The sequence below is a fragment of the Eumetopias jubatus genome, unplaced genomic scaffold (genome assembly GCF_037043125.1).
Source record: "Eumetopias jubatus isolate StellerSeaLion01/CBP00866 unplaced genomic scaffold, mEumJub1_p1.0 scaffold_10, whole genome shotgun sequence".
In the NCBI taxonomy this organism is placed as follows: domain Eukaryota; kingdom Metazoa; phylum Chordata; class Mammalia; order Carnivora; family Otariidae; genus Eumetopias; species Eumetopias jubatus.
Genome location: NW_028274816.1, coordinates 129,073,982 through 129,098,944, shown reverse-complemented (window position 1 = coordinate 129,098,944; position 24,963 = coordinate 129,073,982). Strand labels below are relative to the sequence as shown.

General features: G+C 42.5%; 2 protein-coding genes across 2 annotated transcripts; one reads left to right on the top strand and one right to left on the bottom strand.

Moving 5' to 3' along the window:
* Nucleotides 1–406: 406 nt before the first annotated feature.
* OR1E2 (olfactory receptor family 1 subfamily E member 2) lies at nt 407–1,355 on the top strand. The gene is given in 2 exon segments (XM_028095463.1): nt 407–1,125; nt 1,127–1,355. Coding segments are annotated over 2 exon segments (948 nt in total).
* A 14,433-nt stretch (nt 1,356–15,788) lies between these two features.
* LOC114202308 (olfactory receptor 3A10-like) lies at nt 15,789–16,735 on the bottom strand. The gene is given in 2 exon segments (XM_028095464.2): nt 15,789–15,994; nt 15,997–16,735. Coding segments are annotated over 2 exon segments (945 nt in total).
* Nucleotides 16,736–24,963: the final 8,228 nt, after the last annotated feature.

The following is a 24,963-nucleotide window of genomic DNA, read 5'->3' as shown; positions in this document are numbered from 1 at the left end:
TAATCTGCAGCAACTCAGACCTTTGTGTCATTCTGCAGTTTGGGGATCCCCCCCATGGTTCTCAACAGCCCCCAGGTATGGTAGGTGCAGAACATGGGCTCAGATCAGTTTTGGCTCATCATCTCCTTCCCCGCACCACTGAGGTGGGTGGTTGATGGGGTGTGTAAGATGGTTGGGCAAATAGATGGGCTTTTCTTTGGAGTAGGAGTGCTGGGTGCAGTGCAGTGAGAAGGATGCAGCTGCTGATGGGTATGTGGTGGTAGAGCCCCACTTGGTTTTGCACACTCCTTGCTCCAGATAAAGCTGGTGGAGAGGCAGCTCAGGAGTATATATATATACACATACATATATATTCACACTTTCATACAGATTATTCTTAATTGTAAAAAGGTAGAACAAAAACAACATGAAAATGGGAAACCAAACTGTCATCTCAGAATTCATCCTCCTGGGCCTGCCCATTGATCCAGATCGGCGAGACCTGTTCTATGCCCTGTTCCTGGCCATGTATGTTACCACTGTCCTGAGGAACCTTCTCATCATTGTCCTCATTCGCCTGGACTCCCACCTCCACACGCCCATGTATTTGTTTCTCAGCAATTTATCCTTCTCTGACCTGTGCTTCTCCTCTGTCACAATGCCCAAATTGCTGCAGAACATGCAGAGCCAAGTCCCATCCATCCCCTATGCTGGCTGCCTGACCCAGATGTACTTCTTCCTGTTTTTTGCAGACCTGGAGAGCTTCCTCCTGGTGGCCATGGCCTATGACCGCTATGTGGCCATCTGCTTCCCTCTGCACTACACCACCATCATGAGCCCCAAGCTCTGTCTCTCCCTGGTGGTGTTGTTCTGGATCCTGACCACTTTTATCTCTTTATTGCACACCCTGCTCATGGCTCGGCTGTCTTTCTGTGCTGATAATGTGATCCCTCACTTTTTCTGTGACATGTCAGCTCTGCTAAAGTTGGCCTGCTCTGACATTCAGATAAATGAAATGGTGATCTTTATTTTGGGAGGGCTCATCATTATTGTTCCATTCCTGTTAATCTCTTCATCCTATGCACGAATTGTGTCCTCCATCCTCAAGGTCCCTTCTGCCAGGGGCATCTGCAAGGCCTTCTCCACCCCACCTCTCTATGGTGTCCCTCTTCTATGGGACAATCATTGGCCTTTACTTGTGCCCATCAACTAATAATTCTACTGTTAAGGAGACAGTCATGGCTGTGATGTACACTGTGATTACCCCCATGCTGAATCCCTTTTGTTACAGCCTGAGGAATCAGGACATAAAGGGAGCCTTGGGAAGAATCTTTTCAAAGTGGACAATTCAGCTTTCTTTGGGACAGGGACTCTAAAGATTAAAGTATGTTTTCAAACAGTAGATGTAATATTGACAATGAGTAGTATTCTGTAAAGTCTGGTAGTACCCAAGCTAATGCAGCCCTGATAGCACTTCTGGGGTTTTTCCCATATGTCACTAGTGGTGGGTCCATCATACCTCTTGGGTTTACCACAGTTTCTGGGGGTGATGTAGCACAAGACTCACATGTAGTGGACACTTTGTAATTATTATTCAAATTTGAATAAATACCACTCTAACTTTAGTGTTTACTGCACACACACAAAAAATTACAGTAGTTCCTAATTCTCTAAGAAATAAATCCAGATTTCTCAGCCACTTCAGTGTTTTGCTTCTGCCAAATATGTTTATTCCATGAGGAATATCTTCTAATTTATTATGTACATCCTTTTGTAATTTTTTATTCTCCAAAGTTCATCATTTCTTCCCTTGCTAACCTCTTCAGTTCTTTATTTTCATTTCAGGTGTTGATTGATTCACCTCTTTAATGACCACACTCTAAAATTTCTTTTTTCTTTGATTTATCCATCACTTGTCAGTTAATGACAGATTACTTCTTTTGATAATATCTATATTTTGGATGAGAATTTCTCTTTTGAATTAAAATCATATGATATGGAATGAACCATGTGATTCTGTTATGAATTGTTTAATTTATAGGAAGTAAAACGGTAGCTCATATACAGCCTAAGGTAGCACAAATAGTGACAGAAGGATTAAAATCTATTTATGACTCCCTGGAAGATTTTTTCCTCTGAAATATTATGCTAAAATTATATGAAGTTTTCTTTGTTTACTTCTTTTCTTATGAGGTATATTATAAATGTCTTGAAGACAGGTGCTCTCTAATCTCTTCAATGATGAGTTCAGTGTCTTGTACTTGCTAGATGTAGAATAATAATTGATTTTATTTGAATGTATTTTCATATGTTTCTTGAAATTAATGTGTGCCTTTAAAAAAATCTCACCTTTTAAAAAAAGTCTTCCTAATAATGCCAACTTTGACTTCATTTCTTCTTCAAAAATTTTTATTAATTACAAAAAGAATACATTCGGGGTGCCTGGGTGGCTCAGTTGTTAAGCATCTGCCTTCGGCTCAGGTCATGGTCCCAGGTTCCTGAGATTGAGCTCCGCATCGGGCTCCCTGCTTGGCGGTCTTCCTCTCCCACTCCCCCTGCTTGTGTTCCCTCTCTCGCTGTGTCTCTCTCTGTCAAAAAAAAAAAAAAAAAGAATACGTTCTCATTGAAAATTATCCAAACAATAAAGAAACAAATAATAAAGTGAGAATGTGAGGGTTCCTCAAATTTCTGCTCTCCCCAGAACTGGGGAATATTCTATATGTGTAGATATTTTCTATGCACAGACTAACTTTGCATGTAATAAATAAGACTAAATTATGCATACCATTTTTTCATGCTGTTACGTAAAATATATTTTAAATAAAATATATTTTGAATTCATCATTTCATATAAAGACATAGAATCTGTATAGTGTTTTGTAGAATGGATGCATTTACCATAACTTATTTAAATTATCTGTGTTGTTTTCTGTTTTTTATTATTTTGAACAATACTTCAATTTTATTGCCTGGTCCATATGTTTTTGTCTGGACTTTTTTTTTTATTTTTCATTTTTAGAGTCATATTCTATCCCTTCATAGTAGATACCCTTATTTTGGCATATATATATAAGTTGTTCTCTCTTTAAAATTTTGAGATACAGTTTCTTCTAACAGATCTAAATGTACCCTAAATCACTAGGGTATGGCTTTGTTCTAGTCTCCTGCCTGATCACATTCTCTCCCTTTTTTTTCCTTTTTTTTTTTAACACCTTCTTCTTTCTTTTTTCAAACAGCTTTTTATCTTATCAATTCCTTTTATAAAATCTTTTATAATTTTCACCTTTACCGTCATCTTCCATCCCTTCATTGTATCAACCCTTATTTTGTACATATATGTTTTTCTTTCTTTAAAAATTTAGGAGGCACTTTCTTCTAACAGACTAAAATACACCGAAAATCTAGTGTGTGGCACTGATCTATGCACTAGCCTGATCATATTTGATCATATTCTGTTTCTTTTTTTGTTTTATTCTGTTTTTGTTTCTTTTTATCTTTTTCTTTTTCTATTTTTTTGTCTTTCTTTTTTCTTTCTTTCCCTTTCTTTTCCCCTGGTTTCAGGTCTTTTCTGATTTGTTTAGAGTATATTTGCTGGGGACATTGTTAACCTGTTAGCATTTTGTTCTCTCATTCATCAATTCTCCTCTGGACAAAATGAAAAGATGAAAAAAATCACCTCAGCGAAAAGAACAAGAGGTAGTACTGTCTGCCAGGGGCCTATTCAATACTGACATTAGTACGATGTCAGACCTAGAGTTCAGAATCATGATTTTAAAGATACTAGCTGGGCTTGAAAAAAAGCATGGAAGTTATTAGAGACATCCTTCCTAGAGAAATAAAAGAACTAAAATCTAACCAAATCGAAATCAAAAAGGCTATTAATGAAGTGCAATCAAAAATAGGGGCACTAGCTGCTAGGATAAATGAGGCAGAAGAGAGAATCAGCAATATAGAAGACCAAATGATGGAAAATAAAGAAGCGGAGAAAAAGAGAGATAAACAACTACTGGATCACAAGGGCAGAATTCGAGAGGTAAGCGATAGGAAAGATGAAACAACATTAGAATTATTGGGATCCCAGAAGAAGAAGAAAGAGAGAGAGGGGCAGAAGGTTTATTGCAGCAAATTATAGCAGAGAACTTCCCTAATGTGGGGGAAGGACACAGGCATCAAAATCCAGGAGGCACAGAGAAACCCTCTCAAAATCAATAGAAATAGGTCAACACCCCGACATCTAATAGTAAAATGTACGAGTCTCAGAGACAAAGAGAAAATCTTGAGAACAGCTCTGGAGAAGAGATATGTAACTTATAATGGTAGAAACATTAGATTGGCAACAGACCTATCCACAGAGACCTGGCAGGCCAGAAAAGCCTGGCATGATATTTTCAGAGCTCTAAACGAGAAAAATATGCAGCCAAGAATACTATATCCAGCTAGGCTATCATTGAAAATAGAAGGAGAGATAAAAAGCTTCCAGGACAAACAAATACTAAAGGAATTTGCAAACACGAAACCACCCCTCCAAGAAATATTGAAAGGGGTCCCATAAGCAAAGAGAGAGCCTAAAAGCAGCATAGACCATAAAGGAATACAGACAATATACAGTCACAGTCACCTTACAGGCAATACAATGGCACTAAATTCAAATCTTTCAATATTTACCCTGAATGTAAATGGGCTAAATGCCCCAATCAAAAGACACAGATGTTCAGATTGGATTCAAAAACAAGACCCATCAATATGCTGTCTGCAAGAGACTCGTTTTAGACCCAAAGAAACCCCCAGATTGAAAGTGAGGAGGTGGAAAACCATTTATCATGCTAATGGACACTAAAAGAAAGCTGGGGTGGCAATCCTTATATCAGACAAATTAGATTTTAAAACAAAGACTGTAATAAGAGATGAAGAAGGACACTATATCCTACTTAAAGGGTCTATCCAACAAGAAGATCTAACAATTGTAAATATCTATGCCCCTAACGTGGGAGCAGCCAATTATATAAGGCAATTAATATCAAAAGCAAAGAAACACATTGACAACAATACAATAATAGTGGGGGACTTTAACACCCTCTAACAGAAATGGACAGATCATATAAGCAAAAGATCAACAAGGAAATAAAGACTTTAAATGAAACACTGGACCAAATGGACTTTACAGACATATTCAGAACATTCCTTCCCAAAGCAACGGAATACACATTCTTCTCTAGTGCCCATGGAACATTCTCCAGAATAGATCACATCCTAGGTCACAAATCAGGTCTCAACTGGTACCAAAGGATTGGGATGATTCCCTGCATATTTTCAGACCACAATGCTTTGAAACTAGAACTCAATCACAAGAGGAAACTCGGAAAGAACTCAAATACATGGAGGCTAAAGAGCATCCTACTAAAGAATGAATGGGTCAACCAGGAAATTAAAGAAGAATTAAAAAAATTCATGGAAACCAATGAAAATGAAAACACAACTGTTCAAAATCTTTGGGATACAGCAAAGGCAGTCCTGAGAGGAAAGTATATAGCAATACAAGGCTTTCTCAAGAAACAAGAAAGGTCTCAAATACACAACCTAACCCTACACCTAAAGGAGCTGGGGAAAGAACAGCAAAGAAAGCCTAAACCCAGCAGGAGAAGAGAAATCATAAAGATCAGAGCAGAAATCAATGAACTAGAAATCAAAAGAACAGTAGAAAAAATCCACGAAACTAGGAGCTGGTTCTTTGAAAGAATTAACAAGATTGATAAACCCCGGCCAGGCTGATCAAAAAGAAAAGAGAAATGACCCAAATCAACAAAATCGTGAATGAAAGAGGAGAGATCACAACCAACACCAAAGACATACAAACAATTCTAAGAACATATTATGAGCAACTCTATGCCAGCAAATTAGAGAACCTGGAAGAAATGGGGGCATTCCTAGAAATGTATCAACTACCAAAATTGAACCAGGAAGAAATAGAAAACCTGAACAGACCTATAACCACTAAGGAAATTGAAGCAGTCATCAAAAATCTCCCAACAAACAAAAGCCCAGGGCCAGATGGCTTCCCAGGGGAATTCTATCAGACATTTAAAGAAGAATACCTATTCTCCTGAAACTGCTCCAAGAAATAGAAATGGAAGGGAAACTTCCAAACTCATTTTATGAGGCCAGCATTACCTAGATCCCAAAACCAGACAAAGACCCCATCAAAAAGGAGAATTACAGACCAATATCCTTCATGAACATGGATGTAAAAATTCTCACCAAAATACTAGCCAATAGGATCCAACAGTACATTAAAAGGATTATCCACCATGACAAAGTGGGATTTATCCCTGGGCTGCAAGGCTGGTTCAACATCCGCAAATCAATCAACGTGATACAATACATTAACAAAAGAAAGAACAAGAATCATAGGATCCTCTCAATAGATGCAGAAAAAGCATTGGACAAAGTACAGCATCCTTCCTTGATCAAAACTCTTCAGAGTATAGGGATAGAGGGTACATACCTCAATATCATAAAAGCCATCTATGAAAAACCTACAGTGAATATCATTATCAATGGGGAAAAGCTGAGAGCCTTTCCCCTAAGGTCAGGAACGCGGCAGGGATGTCCACTCTCACCACTGCTATTCAACATAATATTAGAAGTCCTAGCCACAGCAATCAGACAACAAAAAGAAATCAAAGGCATCCAAATCGGCAAAGAGGAAGTCAAACTCTCACTCTTTGCAGATGATATGATACTGTATGTGGAAAACCCAAAAGACTCCACCCCAAACTGCTAGAACTCATCCAGGAATTCAGTAAAGTGGCAGGATATAAAATCAATGCACAGGAATCAGTGGCATTCCTCTACACCAACAACAAGACAGAATAGAGACAAATCAAGGAGTCGATCCCATTTACAATTGCGCCGAAAACCGTAAGATACCTAGGAATAAATTTAACCAAAGAGGCAAAGGATCTGTACTCAGAAAACTATAAAATACTCATGAAAGAAATTGAGGAAGACACAAAGAAATGGAAAAACGTTCCATGCTCATGGATTGGGAGAACGAACATTGTGAAGATGTCAGTGCTACCTAGAGCAATCTACACATTCAATGTAATCCCCATCAAAATACCATCCACCTTTTTCAAAGAAATGGAGCAAATCATCCTAAAATTTGTATGGAACCAGAAGAGACCCCGAATAGCCAGAAGAATATTGAAAAAGAAAAGCAAAGCTGGCGGCATCACAATTCCGAACTTCCAGCTCTATTACAAAGCTGTCATCATCAAGACAGTATGGTACTGGCACAAAAACAGACACATAGATCAATGGAACAGAATCGAGAGCCCAGAAATGGACCCTCAAATCTATGGTCAACTCATCTTTGACAAAGCCGGAAAGAATGTCCATTGGCAAAAAGACAGTCTCTTCAAGAAATGGTGTTGGGAAAATTGGACAGCCACATGCAAAAGAATGAAACTGGACCACTTCCTTACAACACACACAAAAATAGACTCCAAATGGTTGAAAGACCTAAACGTGAGACAGGAGTCCATCAAAATCCTAAAGGAGAACAGTGGCAGCAACCTCTTCGATCTCAGCCGCAGCAACTTCTTCCTAGATACCTCGCCAAAGGCAAGGAAAGCCGGGGCAAAAATGAACTCTTGGGATTTCATCAAGATAAAAAGGTTTTGCACAGCAAAAGAAACAGTCCACAAAACCAAAAGACAACTGACAGAATGGGATAAAATATTTGCAAATGACATATCCGATAAAGGGCTAGTATCCAAAATGTATAAAGAACTTATCAAACTCAACACCCAAAGAACAAATAATCCAATCAAGAAATGGACAGAAGCCATGAACAGACATTTTTCCAAAGAAGACATCCAAATGGCCAACAGGCACATGAAAAAGTGCTCAACATCGCTCGGCATCAGGGAAATCCAAATCAAAACCTCCATGAGATACCACCTCACACCCGTCAGAATGGCTAAAATTAACAAGTCAGGAAATGACAGCTTTTGGCGGGGATGTGGGAAAGGGGACCCCTCCTACACTGTTGGTGGGAATGCAAGCTGGTGCAACCACTCTGGAAAACAGTATGGAGGTTCCTCAAACAGTTGAAAATAGATCTACCATACGATCCAGCAATTGCACCACTGGGTATTTATCCCAAAGATACAAATGTAGGGACCCAAAGGGGTATGTGCACCCTAATGTTTATAGCAGCAATGTGCACAATAGCCAAACTGTGGAAAGAGCCAAGATGTCCATCGACAGATGAATGGATAAAGAGGAGTGGTATATATATACAAAGGAATATTATGCCGCCATCAAAAGGAATGAGATCTTGCCATTTGCAACGACGTGGATAGAACTGGAGGGTGTTATGCCGAGTGAAATAAGTCAATCAGAGAAAGACATGTATCATATGACCTCACTGATATGCGGAATTCTTAATCTCAGGAAACAAACTGAGGGTTGCTGGAGTGGTGGGGGGTGGGAGGGATTGGGTGGCTGGGTGATAGACATTGGGGAGGGTATGTGCTATGTTGAGCACTGTGAATTGTACAAGACTGATGAATCACCGATCTGTACTTCTGAAACAAATAATGCAATATATGTTAAGAAAAACAAGAAGAAGAAGAAGATAGCAGGAGGGGAAGAATGAAGGGGAGTAAGTCAGAGGGAGAGACGAACCATTAGAGACGATGGACTCTGAAAAACAAACTGAGGGTTCTAGAGGGTAGGGGGGTGGGGGGATAGGTTAGCCTGGTGATGGGTATTAAAGAGGGCACATTCTGCGTGGAGCACTGGGTGTTATGCACAAACAATGAATCATGGAACACTACATGAAAAACTAATGATGTAATATATGGTGATTAACATAACAATAAAAAATTATTTTAAAAAAGAATGGTAATACCTAGGGTTGGTCAGGACTAGGAAAGGAATCTGGTTGCATTGAATCAGTAGAAAAGTCAAATGGTACAATCTGTCTACTGATAACTTGTCAATATTCATAAAAGTGTTGAAAATATGTACATGTGGGGTGCCTGGGTGGCTCAGTCATTAAGTGTCTGCCTTCGGCTCACGTCATGATCCCAGGGTCGTGGGATTGAGCCCTGCGTCGGGCTCCCTGCTCAGCGGGAAGCCTGCTTCTCCCTCTCCCACTCCCCCTGCTTGTATTCCCTCTCTCACTCTCTAAATAAATAAATAAATACATAAATTAATAAATAAATAAAATATGTAAATGCATATGGTCCATTAAGGAAATATCTGTGCAATGACGTATCAAAGCCCTGCCTTTAAGAGTGAAAAACTGGAAACAACCTAAAGGGTCAAGGCAGGGGTTTGATTAAGTAAATCCTGGTGCAGTTATAAAACGATGCCCCCTTACCATGAAGCAGATGCATTTATTAATATGGGATTGAAAATGATTAGGCTGTGGTAGGATGAGAAGAAGAACAGGAGAGTTCTGGGTGTGAAGCAGGTGGCAGAACAAAATGCTGAAAAGCAGATAGAAAGTGAAGAATTGGTAGGCCAGTGTTTACAGGGAAGCTGAGATGCATAGCCAGGCATTCTCGATTTGAACACATCTTCCCTCCACTCACAACTTTACAAATGAGTCTTGCTAATGATGCTATTGCAACCGCCGATCATTAACTGGCCTCCTCCACTATACTCCCTAAGGTCTAGTTTCTTTCTGACTTAAGGACCAAAAAGAAAGAAAATCTTCTCTGAGCATCCCTTCCCTCTGGTCTTATTAGCAGAAATGCAGAAGACAATCAAGAAAATCCCACTTTCCCTTAGCCCCTAAGCTGTATTATCCTGAACCCTCATTTGGGAGTTAATTAGAAGATTCTGTTTGTGGAACTTGGAAGGACTGCATTCCCCAATCCTGACCCTGGCTGTCTCCATGGGAACCTTCGTTAGAGCAGTTCCTGGGTAGGTGGGACCCCTGAGGTCCTGCAGAGCTGGGGAAGTTAGCAAAGTTTATCAACTAGTTGCCTCTTGTGAACAGAGCAAAAGATACTGAGGTGTTTGGGGGCCCAGGAGATTAATCATGCTCCCTCCCAGTCTCCATGGTGTGGGGGGAGGTGGTGCCGGGCAGTAGCTTCTATAGGACTGAGTCCTTCATCAGCGAATGTGAGGGAGGCGAGGGCTGGTGCAGTAAAAAGACATAGTACTGGCTGGGAAAACTGGAGTTTTAGGGGGAAATCCCTGCTCTGGTCTACAGAAGAAGAAGGGCACAAACTAGAAATATGGCAAATGCCTTCTACAGGAAACCCAGGGGAATTTTAACATCACCTTCACACTGCACTTGTCAACTCAATAATTCTGTATTGCAATTCACTTAATCTTCAGAATAATCATTTGAAGTGCATGTTACGATTCCCATTTCATTGATGAGAAAACTAGGGCCTACAGTGAGGAACTGGCCCGCCCAGTGTTACACAGCTAGCTGGTAGCAGTATTAACCCAGAAGCTGGGTCTCCCAACTCCTCAGTCCAGTGCTGTCTCCACTTGACCACAGCTGATTCAATTCAACTAGGAGCACGGGCTTCTCAGCTTGCTGCCTGGCACATAGAAGACGCTTGCTTCATATTTGTTTTCCTCATATCTTGGCCTGGACAACTACCTGTCAGTACCAAATAAAGGTCTGAAATCTTTTAGGCCTGGATATCATTATCTCCCCAGATCCCGCAAACATAAACTCAGAGAATGAGGTTAAATATTTTCTGGCTGATGTTCCAAGACTCCTTCCCAAGCAATCTTTCTGTTTCAATTATTGTTAGCTCTCAGACCTGCATGTCTCTGCCTGGCCCACTGCTACACCTCCAATCTGGGCATCTTTCCAGTTGCTGAATACCAAGAACCGACTTTTACCCATCACAGGTCCACTGTGCATGAATCAATTGTTCCTGGGTTTGTATAGCTGTTTTCAACCTTATCCCCTGTCCATTTAATTGCCCATGGTCTTTTATTTTCAGCCTTTAGCATCCTATGTGGGTTTGAGTATTTATCATGTAGTGTGTGAGTGAAAAAAGCCCAAGATATTTGGAAGGGACTAATTTTACAGATAAAAGGAATTGATGCTTAGACGGTTCATGTACCCTAAAATAGAAGAGACTGGATTAGAACCCAGGTCTCCAGATGTCCTGTCTAAGGCTCTCTTCACTCAACTATGCTACCTTTCCCATTTTTCAGACTCACTGCACCTAGAGTCAGTATCACTGTTTAGTTTTGAATTCTTTGGTGATTTACTAGAAGCGGATGGGGAGAGAGGCAAAGATACTGGGCCAGGAGTCGGCACTTGGAGGCTGCCCTACCTACTAAACCTATGGCCTCTGGAAAATCACTCAGCCTGTTTGTACCTTTGCTTTTTTTTTTATCTGCAAAGTGAGGATAATAGAAACTGGGCTTCTGACTCTGCAATCCTGGTTGAGTGGGTGACACTCAACTATGCAGTTGCAACATTCAAATGAGACCAGACTTCAAAACACTTTGTAAATACTGTTATGTGCTAATAGAATAATAAGAGAAAACAAATTACTGTTATATTTCTCTTGAGTCCTGAGAGTACCTTTCTCTGTGCTGGACAAATGATTAAGGCTCTGGATGGTAGGATAGATGTGGGCAAGGAGGCAACATGGGATGTATATGAAAGTGTCTCCAAGTACTCATATGTAGATGCCCAAGGTGTATAAAATGACATCTGCTGTGCTTGACAGATGGATCCCGGATATCCTCAAAAGTTCACAAAGTAAATGATGACATCGGGAACATGTCTATTCACCTTGCTCTCCCAACTCCACATTGTCACTATTAGTACTTTTTGAAAATTTTTTTTTTTTGATAATGGTGTTTCTCTGATTGACACACAATTATAATATGGTTTCATTCATGTGGAACATAAGGAATAGTGCTGAGGACCACAGGGGAAGGGAGGGAAAACTGAATGGGAAGAAATCAGAGAGGTAAACAAACCATGAGAGACTCTGGACTCTGGGAAACAAACAGTGTTGAGGAAAGGGAGGTGGGTGGGGAGATGGAGTAACGGGTGATGGGCATTAAGGAGTGCATGTGATGTGATGCGCACTGGGTGTTATATGTAACTAATGAATCATTGAACATTATACCAAAAACTAATGCTGTACTTTAACTTGGGTAATTCAAATAAATAAATAAACAAACAAACAAACAAACAAACAAAATTTTTTTGTTTGTTTTAAATTTTTAAAAAAGATTTTATTTATTTATTTGAGAGAGAGAGAGATAGCAAGAGAGAGCACAAGCCGGAGGGAGAAGCTCCCCGCTGAGCAGGGGCCCGATGTGGGGCTCCATCCCAGGACCCTGGGATCATGACCTGAGCTGAAGGTAGACACTTAACCTACTGAGCCACCCAGGCGCCCCATGTTTGTTTTTTAAATTACAGAACCCTGTGAAAAACTTCAAATAAAAGTACATAGAATAAAAGCAAATTACTTCTCCACTTCCCATATCTCTCCCCAGTCCTACCCTCCACCACGGAGGGAATCACCATCTACAACCTGGGCTTGTTGTCCAGGATATTTTTGCCCCATACACATACACATATCACATCATCATCACTTTCTAAATTTAGCAATAGATGCTATATACCTTTTCATATCAATACATTCACACTTCTTTTTAAACAAAAATAAACTTTCTATTAAATCTATTCACGTGAAACACAAATTACTCATATTTGCATACATAGCAGGGTTAAAAGCTATTCACTTCAGATTTCACTGGGGGAGAAGTAGCTTTCTGAAACATGATTACGACTTTGGGTAAATAACAATATTCACAATACCTAAAGGTAGTCCTAAAACAAACTATTCATTTCAGAACATAAAGAAAGACAAACACTTTGTCATAACATATGATTACTTCTTTATTATAAACCGTCCTCTGCATGGAGCACTGGGTGTTATATGAAAACAACGGATCGTGGATCACCACATCAAAAACTAATGATGTATTGTATGGTAACTAACATAACATAATAAAATTAAAAATGGGGAAATAAATAAATAAATAAATAAACCCTCCTCTGTAACGTGCTCGATGTTAAATGGATCCTGGTTTCTGAGTGTTATCAGATTTAACACCCTGGCTGGATGGTCCAATGTGCTAACTAAATGCTCTCTAATTCTCTGCAGGAAGGAGACACTTCTTTGGCTCTAGCTTCAGGCAGTTTCTCTTAGTTTTGAGGAGAGATGATATGGTACACAAGCAGTCAGGAAAGCTTCTGTCTTTTACAACAAACTCAGTGATTGTCTTTATTTCATCAAAAGAAAGGTTTTTGGGTTTTTTTTCCTTTTCCTTTTGTATCTTTATATCTCTCTAATATTGGACCCTTTGGGGTATTTTTGTGGCGGGGGGGAGGATGGTCTAGAAATGTGCATATTACTTTCATTTCACCAAAAGTTGTCCCAGGTGTGTCCTAAAATTTCTTCATCAGATTAAGTTCGTTAAACTTTCAGAGGGACACTTTATCCTAACTGCATTTGATAGTGCTATAATCTAACAACTTCTTATTGAATTAGGGGTTCTTTCAGATTGTTGCCATGGCTTGTATTAATCTGGCATCCAAAATCGAAGAAGCATCTTACCCTCATTTGCAAATAGCACCATGAATTCGGTTCGTGGATATGGAAGATGCAGAGAACACACCTTGTGCCTGAAGGCCTGGTGACCCTGAATGCACCCAGCCGGCATTGGACTGCCTTGTCCTGAGCTGCTACGGAGCCTCTGGGCCTCCTCCTTTGGCCCTGGCCTGGCAGCCACAGGAGACAGAGGGGCTCTGGGCCTGGAGGTGCACTGCCACCACCAGGACACCATGCAGGTTACCAGGCTCCTTTGGCATTTTGAAATCATCTAACAGTTCACTGACCTCCCATGTAGAAAACCAATTTCTTTTCATAGGTCCTGCTTCCTGTTATCAATTAATCAGTTTGCAAGATTGTCTTCTGTATTCAGCACTATGCAGGGTGTTTGGAGGACACAGTATAATATTAAAAATCGGTCCTGTCTTTCTGGAGCTTATAATGTAGCTGGGGAGAGCAAAAGAAGCTGCAGGGAATCCAGAAAAGATCCTGATGGTGTCTTGCTGTGCAGGCCACAGTGTTCCAGAGGAGTCACTTGAGCAAGGAGAAGCCCTCCCTGAGTGAGAGGCGGCGGCTAATAGGCCAAGCCTGAGTGGAGAGGCAGGAAGACATGACGGATGGGGGGGGGGGCGTGCACACCACGGGGGTCCCGATGTGACGTGGTGGTCAGAAAGAAATCAGTGGCCTTTCAGGGTGGAATGACATGGGACAGACATAGCTCCAGGGGGTTAACTGGGCAGGTGTGGGGGGCAGTGGGTGGGGAGGGGAACAGCTCAGAGGCCACTGCGGGAGCCCCAGTGGGACAGGACGGCACCGGCCTGAATCAGGAAGCAGCTGTCTGCAGGGGGGCAACAGTGCGGGTGTAAGAGAGTCTTAGAGACCGTTTAGTGGGCCCTGGCAGGTGGCTGGGTTTGGAGAATGACTGTAGGTCCATTTGATTGGGAAATATTCTTCAGGGTTCCATGGTGCCTTCCTCAAGCAATTAAAAAGCATGCCAAGTAAAGTCACTCTTCTCAGAATTCCAACTTGTAGGCCAGGAAACGTCTGAAATGATTCACAGAAAAAATTCTAGAAACGGCCATGACAGCACAAGAAATGAGCTATTATTCTATTCACTGTTCTTCTCTGGACTGCCTTACCTTTGCCCTTTTGTTAAAATCCTGGTTTCCAGTACTCTTTCACTGGTAAACTGCAAACACTATCTCCCTCTCTCTTCCTTTCCTTCCTCACCTTTACTAAGTATCTATACATATTAAACGGAATGCCCATTATATATATCAGTGTATTTTGCCAATTAAAAAAAAAAACAACAACTGAGGGTTCTAGAGGGGAAGGGGGTGGGGGGATGGGTTAGCTTGGTGATGGGTATTGAAGAGGGCACGTTCTGCGTGGAGCACTGGGTGTTATGCACAAACAATGAATCAGGGAACACTACATCAAAAACTAATGATGTAATGTATGGTGATTAACATAACATAATAAAACACACACACACACACACAGACACACACACACACACACACCTTGCTATTCTGAGAGCTTCATCTCCTGAAATATGTGCTATCTATCCTCATGCTTTTGGCACAGGAGCTGTGAGTCAGCTCACACACAGACATGAAAATGTGGTGTCCCCCCAGGTATTACTCAGGATGGGGACACTGGCTTCAGAAACAGGTATTTGACAGTGTTGCTCTGAAGAAGAGCTGGCAGGTGTTCTGACAGGTCCTAACAGCCTATTCCTAGGCTATGTCAAACCCCAATTTAGTTTCATAGTCCTGGGTTTATTTCCTGAAGAAGAATCTTTTGAAAACCACACCCCATACTCTGGTACAAATATATTTTATCTTCAAAGGCAGATGGAGGGTGCAAACATTTTGCTTTTATTAGCATTTTAAACATATTTCAATTGAACACTCACTAAATTAAAAAAATAGCTAATTTGTGTCCCATTTCCCGACCCACACTGTAATTGTCTCCCACCTCTCTTTCATCCATCTTCTACCAGCTTTAGCTTTTCTCCCCAGTCCAAGGGAAACCATGGTCTACTCTGGGCCATACTATCTACTTTCCCCCTATCCTTCAGCCCACCCCTGAAGATGCCCGCTGCCCACATCCATACCTTCAACATGAGAAAGTCAGGGGGTGCTTTGGGAAGGGGGAGCATGTTGATACCCTGCCTTCTCATTCAGGTGGCCGCTTCCCCATCAGCACACCTTTCAGGGCCCACTGCACATCAGGGTTCCGGAGGCTGTAGATGACCGGGTTCAGCACGGGGCTGAGGATAGCACCGAGCATCCCAACCCCCTCGTCCTTCCCTGAGGCTGACACCGAGCCCAGATGCATGTAACTGAAGAAGCCAGTTCCATAAAAGATGCAGACTACAGGGGGTGGGAGCCACACGTGGAGAAGGCCTTCTTCCTCCCTCCCGCTGAACGGATTCGTAGCACTGCAGCTGTGACATGGGCGTAGGACACTGAGATGAGAATCAAGGGGAACGCCCCCACGAAAGTGGCCCCCACAAAAAGCACCTGCCCATTGAGGTGGATGCTGGAGCAGGAGAGCTGGAAAAGGGGTGGGATGTCACAGTAGAAGTGGTTGACCACATGAGGGCCACAGAAGTCAAGCACAGGTGTAGCCACCACGTGAGTCAGAGCACTGATCAAGGAGATGGTGCAGCAAATGCCCACCAGGGCTCCCTGGGCTTCCCGGCTCATGCGGGTGCTGTAGGTGAAGGGCTGGCAGATGGCCAGTTAGTGGTTATAGGCCCTGGCTGTCAGGAGGTGACAGTCCACACCAGCCAGGAGATGGAAAAAGAAGAGCTGTGAAATGCAGGCAGCAAAGGGGACTCTGCACTGGTGGGCCAGGAGACATGTTAGCATCGGAGGGACAGTGACAGTGATGCATCCGACGTCCAGCAGAGACAGGTTCCCCAGGAAGAAGTACATGGGCATGTGGAGTTTAGGCTCCACCAAGATGGCAGCCAGGATGCTGAAGTTGCCTCCAACGGTGACCAGGTAGGCAAAGAGGAAGACAATCGAAAGGATAGGTTGCAGTCTTATGTTTTCTGCCAGGCCAGGAAGGAGGAACTCAGTGACAGTTGTCCTGTTCCCCCAGGCATCTGGCTCCATAGGCTGCTGCTGAGCTCTGTAGTGGGAGAAGACCTGAGCCTGCCAAAAGGGGAGAGAGACACATCGTAGGCACCTAATCTGAGGTTACTGGATGTTGGGGAATGTGGCATGAGCACCTAGCAGCCTAGCACTTGAGTAGTCTCCTGGAGGCCCCCATGATGCCAGACATGAACCCTTTAATTGCTGTCTCAGGCTGAGATCCAGGGGATGTCAGGGAAGGGGCTGGGGCAGAAGAGACTACTCTGGGGTATAGGACACTGGCTATTTCACAACATTTTAATAGTATTAAGGTTGTATCAGTGTATAGCGACTGCATAGCAGCTCTGACTAGCTCGATGAATAGATGAATGTATGAGGTTCTAGAAAGCACAATATAGGAGAGTGGCAACAACATAAAGGTGGGAGGATGAGAACTCATGAAATCAAAAAGAGCTGCAAGGGAGAGTGAGCAAAGAGAGGAGCAAGGAGCGGACCAGAGTACAGAAATACTCAGAGGCCAGATATGGAAGGCGTGGAAGCAATTTAAGAAAGCACTGACCACATTTTTAAAGTGTAAACTATGAGTATTGTGCTAAGAACTTCATATTAATTTTTTAATTTAATTTTCACAGAGCTTTATGGGGTGACTGCTATTATATCTATATAATCAGGACTGAGGTTTTTAAAGGTTAAATAAGTAGCCCAGTCCTTCAAACCCAGGACTGTCTGACTCCCCAAATCCACACTTTAACATTGTACAGCCTCTTACTTGGACATGTTGTTACTGAGGCTTTATAAATGACACTCTGTGTGACAAAGAGAGGCAAGATATTCCTAACTCTTCAGGTCTTGGCAACACCACAGCTATTCAGAGAAGTCAAGATCCCATCCATCCATCCATCCATCCATCGATCCATCCATCCATCCATCCATTCTTCTATTCAATAATTGTCTATTTGTTAAATGTAGTAAGATTCTGCAAGTATTTTGGTGGTGGAACTAACAGACTGGGCATGAGGTATGAGAGAAAGAGAAGGTACAGGGATGATTCCGAGATTCTTGGCCTGAGCAACTGGAGTTGCTATTAAGTGATATGGGAAAGACTGATGATTTTGTAGGGGGTAGGGTTGGAGATCAGGAGTTTTCCAAGGGAAGAGAGGGGAGGTGAAGTCCCAGGGAACATTTAGCTAGTTTCCACTCAATTGCACATGGTAGCAGTTTGGTTTACCCAACAAGTGCCTGGACAACTGAGGAATGAACCCATGATGTCAAAAGTTCTTCAATGTGACTGCATCAATAGCTCTGGAAAGGTAACTTTGGGGCCCCCTTCTGCTGGACGTTTGCTCTGGTAGGCCACCCTTTGTCCATGACTGTGCTGGTGCTCCTTTCTAACTACAAGACTCTTGCCTTCCACACATCAAAACTCCATCCTTCAAGTCTCTGTCCTGGGTCAATGTCCCATCATCTCAAGGAAGTCCTCCTTATGCACTCCAGTTTTTAATTGATCTTCCCTCCTCTGATGAGACAATTAATAACCTGGATCATTCTAGCACTTGCATATGGAGAAAGGGGTGGGGAACTGAACCATTACGAGCAGTACCTTGCCCAAAGTCACACCGGAGGGCCACTCAAAATCAATAGCACAAGACAAAGAAGGTAGATTATTATAATAGGCTACCACAGAAGATTCTACACTACACCTGGCACCTCCATTCTGTCCTTTCCTGTGAAAACTGTTGGCAGTCTGTTGGGCTCAAACTCTGTCAGGCCAGTGCTGACCCTCAGCGGGAGAAAGAAGACTGCTACCCTCTCACAGGTTATGTCTTCCTTTCCAGAATCTACCTCCCACCTGGGACCACCACTGATCCCCACAGTGGGAAGCCAGCCACCGACCTCTCAGACACTGTACACTTGGGTTATGTTTTCTATCACAACTTTAGTCTTGGGCAAACTTTAGCTCTACCAAGGGTTACACTCAGACACCGAGCAGAATGACAATGCCTCCTTTGCCCTAAGCAGGAGATATATGTCTCCTGGTTATTCCCTTCCGGAATGCTGGAAGTAGGGCAGGGACCGGGGTTTCCCCATCAAATACAGCTTTCCTGGCCAGGGTGTTGTAAAAGCAACAATGTAAGGAGAAAAATGTGTTCTTGCCTTCAGGGAAATCACAGCGTAGTTGGGGAGGAAGACTCTTGAATGTGGAGTTCTAAGAGAGGTTGACAGACTGCCTACCTGGATCAGAAGGACCTGTGAATAAGAGAGCTTTCAGCTGAACTGCTGGGAGGAGACAGGGGAACTTGGAGGACTGAGCTGCCTGCGCTTCAGGAAACAGAGGACCTGGACAGGAGGCATCCCAGACTGATGAAAGCGACAAGACAGGCAGCAACACTTAAGAAGGGCAAGTTAAATTTCCTTAATAATGAAAGAGAGCTTGCTTACAACAAGGGAATTTCTCCATTTCCTGAAATATGAGAGAGGAAAGACAGAATCTCTGCTACTCTGTGTTGAAAAGCATAGGAAAAAGACCACCAAGCATAGCTAGATTCTTCCCCACACATAACTACCCATCTCATTTCCCTCTGAGGTCAGGTGTTTGTTTTCTTGGGGCTGGGGACATTTTGTTCAGCCACCAAGGAGGTCTGTTGTGCAGAGATTTGAAGGCAGCAATTGCTGCTGGATGAAGGAGCCAAAAAGTTTCTCTGAACCCTTCTTGCCTTCATTCCATAAAAAGCAGATGGGCAATAATCCCTTCCTCATGGTTCATCTCCTCCTGTTCCATGACTAGAGAAGATAAATTTCTTCTCTTCTGAGTTTGTCCCATGCATACAATCTCTCACCCAGTGCTGGGGAGACCCAGCAAAATGTATGTAGCATTTGAAATCAGCTTACAAGTAACAAGAGAGTGTTTCCTGGAAGTGCTGCAATTGGAGTGACAGCCAGTGACAGGTAACATTTATCAAGCACTCTCTACCTGTTACTTTTATGTTTTACTTCATTCAATCCACACAAAAATCTATAAGGGAGGTAATAATAACAACTGAGATTTACTCAGATCTTACTATGTGTCAAGCACTGTTCTAAGTATTTTACATATATTACCTCATTTAATCTCAAATAATCCTATGAAGTAGATATTATTATAATCCCCATTTTATAGACAGGAAACTGAGGCACAAAGAGGTAAGGTAATTTGTCCATGTTTAGGCAGATGGTGAGGGGCAGAGCTGGGAGTCTGATCAAAGGTGGCAGGCGGACTCATCAAGAATACCCCAACAGAGGAGGCGGAGCAAGATGGCAGAGGCTTAGATGGAGCAAGATTGATTTCATCTGGTCTCAGGAATTCAGCTAAATGGGGATCAAACCATTCTGAACACCTACGAACTCAACAGGAGATCGAAGAAAAGAATAGCAACAACTATCTGAACAGAAAAGCTTCCACTTTCTGGAAGGTAGGACGTGCGGAGAAGTGAATCCGAGGCGATATTCGGGAGGATAGACGGCGGGGGAGGGGGCCTCCGTTGGCCGCTTCTGGCAAGTGATAGAGCCGCGGAGCACAAAATTGGAACTTTTATAACTTGGCTTCGCTGATGGACGTTGCTCCAGTGGCTAAGCGGGGGGTGGAACCCTCGCGGGACAGTGTGGTCTCAGGACCCTCGGGGTCACAGAAAGGCCGGGGGTGCCTGAGTGCGGCAGAGCTCCCAGGTATCGGAGCAGGGAAGCCGGCTGCAGAGACGGAGCCGAGGCGCGGGCTCTCAGCTCGGGGTGGCCATAAACTGTGATCCGCGGCCCAGTCGGGCCACTGCTCCTCCAGCAGGGACCCAACAAGCGGCAGATACAGGGAGACTCCCCTTCCTCCCCCGGGAGGAGCGGCACGGGAGTGCACCTCAGGGATCTGCTGGGTTTTGAGACTCCACACGGGGTCGGGTGCCAGACATAGAAACGCTCGGTCACAGGCCGGGTGAGCACAGAGTGCAGCCGGAGACCGGGGAGATGGGAGTGACTGCTTTTCTCTGGGGGCGCACTGAGGAGAGGGGCCCCGAGTTCTCAGCTCCTCTGGGTGGAGATTGGGAGGCCGTCATTTTCACCCTGGTCCTCCAAAGCTGTACTGAGAGCTTGCAGGGAACAAAAGCTCCCCAGAGCAAACCTGATCAGATTGCTTAGCCTGGACCGGCAAGGGCGGAGGAATTCCGCCTCCAGCAAAGACATTTGGGAACTACGGCAACAGGCCCCTCCCCCAGAAGATCAGCAGGAACAGCCAGCAAGCCAAGACCGAGTTTACCAATCAAGGAGAACGGGAGAACTCCAGCGCTAGGGGAATCCTGCTCATGGAATTCATGGCTTTTTTACCATGATTCATTAGGTTTTTCAAAGTTAATTTTTTAACTGTTTTTTTTAATTTCTCTTTTTCCCTTTTTCAACCAACATCTCATCAATCCCTTTCTTTAAAAAACTTTTTATTTTTCATTTTTTTTAATTTTTTTATTGTTATGTTAATCACCATATATTACATCATTAGTTTTTGATGTAGTGTTCCATGATTCATTGTTTGTGCATAATACCCAGTGCTCCATGCAGAATGTGCCCTCCTTAATACCCATCACCAGGCTAACCCATCCCCCCAACCTCCTGCCCTCTAGAACCCTCAGTTTGTTTTTCAGAGTCCATCGTCTCTCATTGTTCCTCTCCCCCTGTGACTTACTCCCCTTCATTCTTCTCCTCCAGCTATCTTCTTCTTTTTCTTTTTTCTTAACATGTTGCATTATTTGTTTCAGAAGTACAGATCTGTGATTCAACAGTCTAGCAGAATTCACAGCGCTCACCATAGCACATACCCTCCCCAATGTCTATCACCCAGCCACCCCATCCCTCCCACCCGCAACCACTCCAGTTACACTCAGTTTGTTTCCTGAGATTAAGAATTCCTCATATCAGTGAGGTCATATGATACATGTCTTTCTCTGATTGACTTATTTCACTAAGCATAACACCCTCCAGTTCCATCCACGTCGTTGCAAATGGCAAGATCTCATTCCTTTTGATGGCTGCATAATATTCCATTGTGTATATATACCCCATCTTCTTTATCCATTCATCTGTCAATGGACATCTTGGCCCTTTCCACAGTTTGGCTATTGTGGACATTGCTGCTATAAACACTGGGGTGCACGTACCCCATCGGATCCCTACATTTGCATCTTTGGGGTAAATACCCAGTAGTGCAATTGCTGGATCATATGGTAGCTCTATTTTCAACTTTTTGAGGAACCTCCATACTGTTTTCCCGAGGGGTTGCACCAGCTTGCATTCCCACCAACAGTGTAGGAGGGTTCCCCTTTCTCCACATCCCCGCCAAAAGCTGTCGTTTCCTGACTTGTTAATTTTAGCCATTCTGACGGGTGTGAGGTGGTATCTCATTGAGGTTTTGATTTGGATTTCCCTGATGCCGAGCGATGTTGAGCACTTTTCCATGTGTCTGGTGGCCATTTGGATGTCTTCTTTGGAAAAATGTCTGTTCATGTCTTCTGCCCATTTCTTGATTGTATTATTTGTTGTTTGGGTGTTGAGTTTGATACGTTCTTTATAGATTTTGGATACTAGCCCTTTATCTGATATGTCATTTGCAAATATTTTCTCCCATTCTGTCGGTTGTCTTTTGGTTTTATGGACTGTTTCTTTTGCTGTGCAAAAGCTTTTTATTTTGATGAAATCCCAAGAGTTCATTTTTGCCCTGGCTTCCCTTGCCTTTGGCGATGTTTCTAGGAAGAAGTTGCTGTGGCTGAGGTCGAAGAGGTTGCTGCCTCTGTTCTCCTTTAGGATTTTGATGGACTCCTGTCTCACGTTTAGGTCTTTCAACCATGTGGAGTCTATTTTTGTGTGTGGTGTAAGGAAATGGTCCAGTTTCATTCTTCTGCATGTGGCTGTCCAATTTTCCCAACATCATTTGTTGAAGAGAATGTCTTTTTGCCATTGGACATTCTTTCCTGCTTTGTCAAAGATCAGTTGACCATAGAGTTGAGGGATCATTTCTGGGCTCTCGATTCTGTTCCATTGATCTATGTGTCTGTTTTTGTGCCAGTACCATACTGTCTTGATGATGACACCTTTGTAATAGAGCTGGAAGTCCGGAATTGTGATGCCGACAGCTTTGCTTTTCTTTTTCAATATTCCTCTGGCTATTCTGGGTCTCTTCTGGTTCCATACAAATTTTAGGATTCTTTGTTCCATTTCTTTGAAAAAAGTGGATGGTATTTTGATGGGGATTGCACTGAATGTGTAGATTGCTCTAGGTAGCATTGACATCTTCACAATGTTGGTTCCCCCAATCCATGAGCATAGAACATTTTTCCATTTCTTTGTGTCCTCTTCAATGTCTTTCATGAGTATTTTATGGTTTTCTGAGTACAGATCCTTTGCCTCTTTGGTTAAATTTATTCCTAGGTATCTTATGGTTTTGGGTGCAATTGTGAATGGGATCGACTCCTTGATTTGTCTCTCTTCTGTCTTGTTGTTGGTGTATAGGAATGCCACTGATTTCTGTGCATTGATTTTATAGCCTGCTACTTGACTGAATTCCTGTATGAGTTCTAGCAGTTTTGGGGTGGAGTCTTTTGGGTTTTCCACATACAGTATCATATCATCTGCAAAGAGTGAGAGTTTGACTTCCTCTTTGCCGATTTGGATGCCTTTGATTTCTTTTTGTTGTCTGATTGCTGTGGCTAGGACTTCTAATACTATGTTGAATAGCACTGGTGAGAGTGGACATCCCTGCCATGTTCCTGACGTTAGGGGAAAAGCTCTCAGCTTTTCCCCATGGAGAATGATATTTGCTGTAGGTTTTTCATAGATGGCTCTTATGATATTGAGGTATGTACCCTCTATCCCTATACTCTGAAGAGTTTTGATCAAGAAAGGATGCTGTACTTTGTCCAATGCTTTTCTGCATCTATTGAGAGGATCCTATGATTCTTGTTCTTTCTTTTGTTAATGTATTGTATCACGTTGATTGATTTGCGGATGTTGAACCAGCCTTGCAGCCCAGGGATAAATCCCACTTGGTCGTGGTGAATAATCCTTTTAATGTACTGTTGGATCCTATTGGCTAGTATTTTGGTGAGAATTTTTGCATCGATGTTCATCAAGGATATTGGTCTGTAATTCTCCTTTTTGATGGGGTGTTTGTCTGGTTTTGGGATCAAGGTAATGGTGGCCTCATAAAATGAGTTTGGAAGTTTTCCTTCCATTTCTAATTTTTGGAACAGTTTCAGGAGAATAGGTATTAATTCTTCTTGAAATGTCTGATAGAATTCCCCTGGGAAGCCATCTGGCCCTGGGCTTTTGTTTCTTGGGAGATTTTTGATGACTGCTTCAATTTCCTTGGTGGTTATAGGTCTGTTCAGGTTTTCTATTTCTTCCTGGTTCAATTTTGGTAGTTGATACATCTCTAGGAATGCACCCATTTCTTCCAGGTTATCTAATTTGCTGGCATAGAGTTGCTCATAATATGTTCTTAGAATTGTTTGTATGTCTTTGCTGTTGGTTGTGATCTCTCCTCTTTCATTCATGATTTTGTTGATTTGGGTCATTTCTCTTTTCTTTTTGATCAGTCTGGCCAGGGGTTTATCAATCTTGTTAATTCTTTCAAAGAACCAGCTCCTAGTTTCGTGGATCTGTTCTACTGTTCTTTTGGTTTCTAGTTCATTGATTTCTGCTCTAATATTTCTTATTTCTGTTCTCCTGCTGGGTTTAGGCTTTATTTGCTGTTCTTACTCTAGCTCCTTTTGGTGTAGGGTTAGGTTGTGTATTTGAGACCTTTCTTGTTTCTTGAGAAAGGCTTGTATTGCCATATACTTTCCTCTTAGGAATGTCTTTGTTGCATCCCAAAGTTTTGAACAGTTGTATTTTCATTTTCATTTGTTTCCACGAATTTTATTAATTCTTCTTTAATTTCCTGGTTGACCCATTCATTCTTTAGTAGGATCCCTTTAGCCTCCATGTAGTTGAGTTCCTTCCGACTTTCCTCTTGTGACTGAGTTCTAGTTTCAAAGCACTGTGGTCTGAAAATATGCAGGGAATCTAGAGGGGAGAGGGGTGGGAGGATGGGTTAGTCTCCTGATGGGTATTAAAGAGGGCACGTTCTGCATGGCGCACTGGGTGTTATACACAAATAATGAATCATGGAACTCTACATCAAAAACTAATGATGTAATGTATGGTGATTAACATAACATAATAAAAGAAAAAAAAAACGC